Here is a 3,591-nt window from a genome sequence, read left to right as displayed (position 1 = left end):
CATTGGTCACATAAAGTACTAAATACTGCCACTATTCTAGTAAATAAATATAAAATTATAACAATAATAATTACATAAATATAAATTAAAACAATGAAACTTCTATAGGGGTTCATTGGTATTAGTGTATAATAATATTACAATAAACATATATTACAATTATATGCATATATACAATTAACTACGCTCGTGGTTTTCCCGTTACTGCGTGTTAATACGTGATCATTGTCGAACAAGTCGATCAACGACCATCTTTCGGTAATCGCCAGCCCAGTCTCCTGCGGCGTAGAACACTCGCTCTAGGTATCTGTTCGGCAAATTACGTCTGTCATTCCGGTTGTCGTCATATCCGGGTGGTGCTGGGTGAGCTTGCGTAAAGTTTAACGCTGACCAGCTTGCATTTCTGGTCCACTCATCTCCATCAAGACTATTCTCTTTGAACTGATTCAGTCCAAACGCTTCTGAAACTCCGGCCATCATAGCCGATTCGGCTGTCATTGACTGCATGGCAACATATGTGTTACCAGCCCGTGTATCGGGAAGCAGTTCTGTTGGCTCGGGTCTCGCTGCGATCAGCTGACCAGTGGATCCTGTGTCCGGCATCTGTAATACTGAGACATTGTAGAGCTTGAATATCTCTGTCGTCGATAGATACTCAGATACAAAGTTAAGTATCTGGTAACTAATCCCAGTATTATGTATGTTTTGGAATTGAACGTCCTCTTCAATTCCAAGGTCGTGTAGTGTTGCTAACGCTTCCCGTCTGCAAAAGCTAAGTCGAGCAAAGCCTTGTAGGTTAACATTAGCGGTAGTTCCGGGTGGAGCAAGAAGTGAGCCGTACGCTCTTGCGTTTGTGGGGTTCTCTCCACTGACTCGCTGCCGTAGAGCCTCGATAGTCGGGCCTATTACTGGCAATTCTTCATAGACATTATGATTCTCGATGCCTATTACTCCCAATGTTCCGGGGATGTCATCTACTCGTGTTGTTGGTATGTCTGGAAAGGTGGGGACAAGAGTGTCTCCCGTCTTAGATATCGTCTTCCCAAGACTTTTAAGAGCAAGGAAAATCGGTTCAGGCACGTGGAATGTTTTATCCTCTAACGCCTGGTAAACGCGCATCTCTGCGTGAGAAATGGCTAATCCCGATACCCTGCTTTAATCCTTATTAGTTCGCATCCAGAAAAGAAGACAACGCTCCATAATTTAGCGTAGCAATTCAGGGAGGGAACACTCCTTTGTAAGCGGCTTTACGTTTCTCGTTTTTAGCCGTGTATACATCGATTAATATAAGGGGCGGTAAGTTCGTTGAAGCTAGGTGTAAAACTATTCTTCGTTGTTTGCAAGGCTTAAGTACGCCGCTCACTGGAGAATACTTGCTTCTTTTGAGAAATTGATTTCTCTCTGTGTCGTGTTGTCTTGGCCGCCTCATTATTCTTAGTGAATTTCTGGGAGAGGGGGAAGGGTTTTAGCTTGGGCTGTTTGGCTTGGATAGGCTTTTGATGCGCATTACCTTGATGGCTGCGTCGCCTCTGCCTCTGAAGGCCTCCTCTGCCTCTATTGCTTTCGACTCTGTTTCGATGGTCCAGCAATTGGCGAGATCTTTGCACCTGCACTTCCAATTTCAGAAAATACTAAATCCTTAAAATTCAGAATAAACAAAATTTAAGGGTGATAGCCTACTAGTACTCTAGTTTCTATCTTCGCTATATCTCTTAGTTAAGGCCGGGATCCGATCCGGTTATCTTATATAGCGCAAAGGGAGTCAGTAGTTAGTGATACAATGACCGATTACATGTAAGTACATTTTTTATGTTTAAATAAATAATTCAATAACTACATCTTAACATGACTTATTGATTTCGGTTGAAAGTCACACACCTCTGGCTATGCTGAGTGTTAGAACCAGAGCTACCAAACCCCCTAGTGTGACATATGGTGGAGGTGCCGATTTTTTTTTACTTGCTGTCCTCAAACAGCACTAGTTATTTCTCTCGAACGCATAAAAAATTAAAACTGCCATGTACATTGATAATTGCCTATGTTTATTATTTATGTTCTTATATGTCTTTACAAATGCCGTCCTAATCTTTCTACTTTTACATAAATATAATATCATTTAAATTAATAATTAAATTTCTTTTATCATATCTGATATGAAAACCGCTAAATGCCGGCAAGTACGCCTAAGCATACTTATAATACGCGAAGCGCGCAACTAAACGTAGCTTCAGAATTAAGTGCAATTCCACCAGCGGAACCACAAAGTACAGTACCATACGAACAAACTTTTACACCAACAAATAGGCTACAACGGTCACCTATTACAGCGCAGCAATCATTTTTATCAGAAAATACGGTAATATTAGCACCCTCAACGAAACGCGCAAAACCCCTATTCCAACAGAACATAATTTACAACAAAACGTATTATTCAGAAACGAACAAGTAGTTACTATGGCGCACCCTAATACCACAATTCAGCAAGTGAATGAATCGGTCAACACACCGGTATTTCCCAAATTCACGCAACCTGATTCTTTCGTACCGGGAGAATCAAATTGCGTAACCTTTTTGAAAAAATACGAGAGATGCGCTCATTCTAATCATTGGAGTGAAGCGAATAAAATTGCCCATTTTGGCAACTTTTTAGAAGGAGTAGCACATACGTGGTACACAGATTTCATTTCAAACGCGGACAATGCAAATAAAACATGGAATGATATCTCACAATCATTTCAAAAATATTTTGGCGGTATAACATCGTCTTTAGAGGCAAAGAAAAAATTGCGGTCAAAGAAACAGGGTTTAAACGAACTAGTACTAAAGTATTACTACGACGTCTTGGAACTCGCGAGCCAAATAAATCCGTCAATACCGATGGCGGAAATCAGTACTTATTTTATAGAAGGATTGCAACCAGGATTACGATCCGAATTTATAATAATTTGTCCTCCAACTGACGAAGTAAACGCCGATTCGTTCCAATCAGCCGTATTCAAATTAGCACAGTTACAAGAATCAAGGATCCAAGATGTGGTGCAACAGCAAACTACATAATCTATGGGATTGCGAGTTGCGACTCGAGCAGTCAATACATCCTCAACAACAACGACAACTGTACCGAGACCTTCGCCACAGTATAACAGACCAGCTTACGAACAATTTAATAGGACGAATGGGGAGAATCGACAATGGAACTACAACCGAGCTACAAGAGGTAGGCCATCAACACTAACAAGAACAAGGGATGCAAGACCCATCTGCTTTTCTTGTAACCGCCCAGGACACTTGGCAGCCACATGCAATAGCCGTCTAAGAAATGGGGAACAGCAGCAGCGTCGACGGTAACATTCTCCAATAAGGAGGCGCATACAAGAATTTCAATAATAATAGCAATTACGGCGATAATCGAATGCGAAGATCGCAATCGCCAACGTCAAAAAACGGGGGAGGACGCACCGATTTACGAAGTAATTAAATCGATGCTCCGTTCCAATTAAACTCGGACCAAATCGTAACCGTTAGAGGAAAACTAAAAGATACCCACTAATATAACTATCGATACAGGTAGTCATCATAACGTTATTAGTC

General features: G+C 41.1%; 1 protein-coding gene across 1 annotated transcript; it reads right to left on the bottom strand.

Annotated features, from left to right (window-relative positions):
* Positions 1 to 222: 222 nt before the first annotated feature.
* On the bottom strand, positions 223 to 1,119 carry LOC116181572. Its single transcript, XM_031501945.1, has one exon. It carries the CDS (start codon positions 1,117 to 1,119, stop codon positions 223 to 225), a length of 897 nt encoding a protein of 298 aa, XP_031357805.1.
* Positions 1,120 to 3,591: the final 2,472 nt, after the last annotated feature.

Source organism: Photinus pyralis, unplaced genomic scaffold (assembly GCF_008802855.1).
Source record: "Photinus pyralis isolate 1611_PpyrPB1 unplaced genomic scaffold, Ppyr1.3 Ppyr1.4_unclustered_Scaffold1100, whole genome shotgun sequence".
Lineage (NCBI taxonomy): Eukaryota > Metazoa > Arthropoda > Insecta > Coleoptera > Lampyridae > Photinus > Photinus pyralis.
This window is presented reverse-complemented; position numbering and strand designations above follow the sequence as displayed.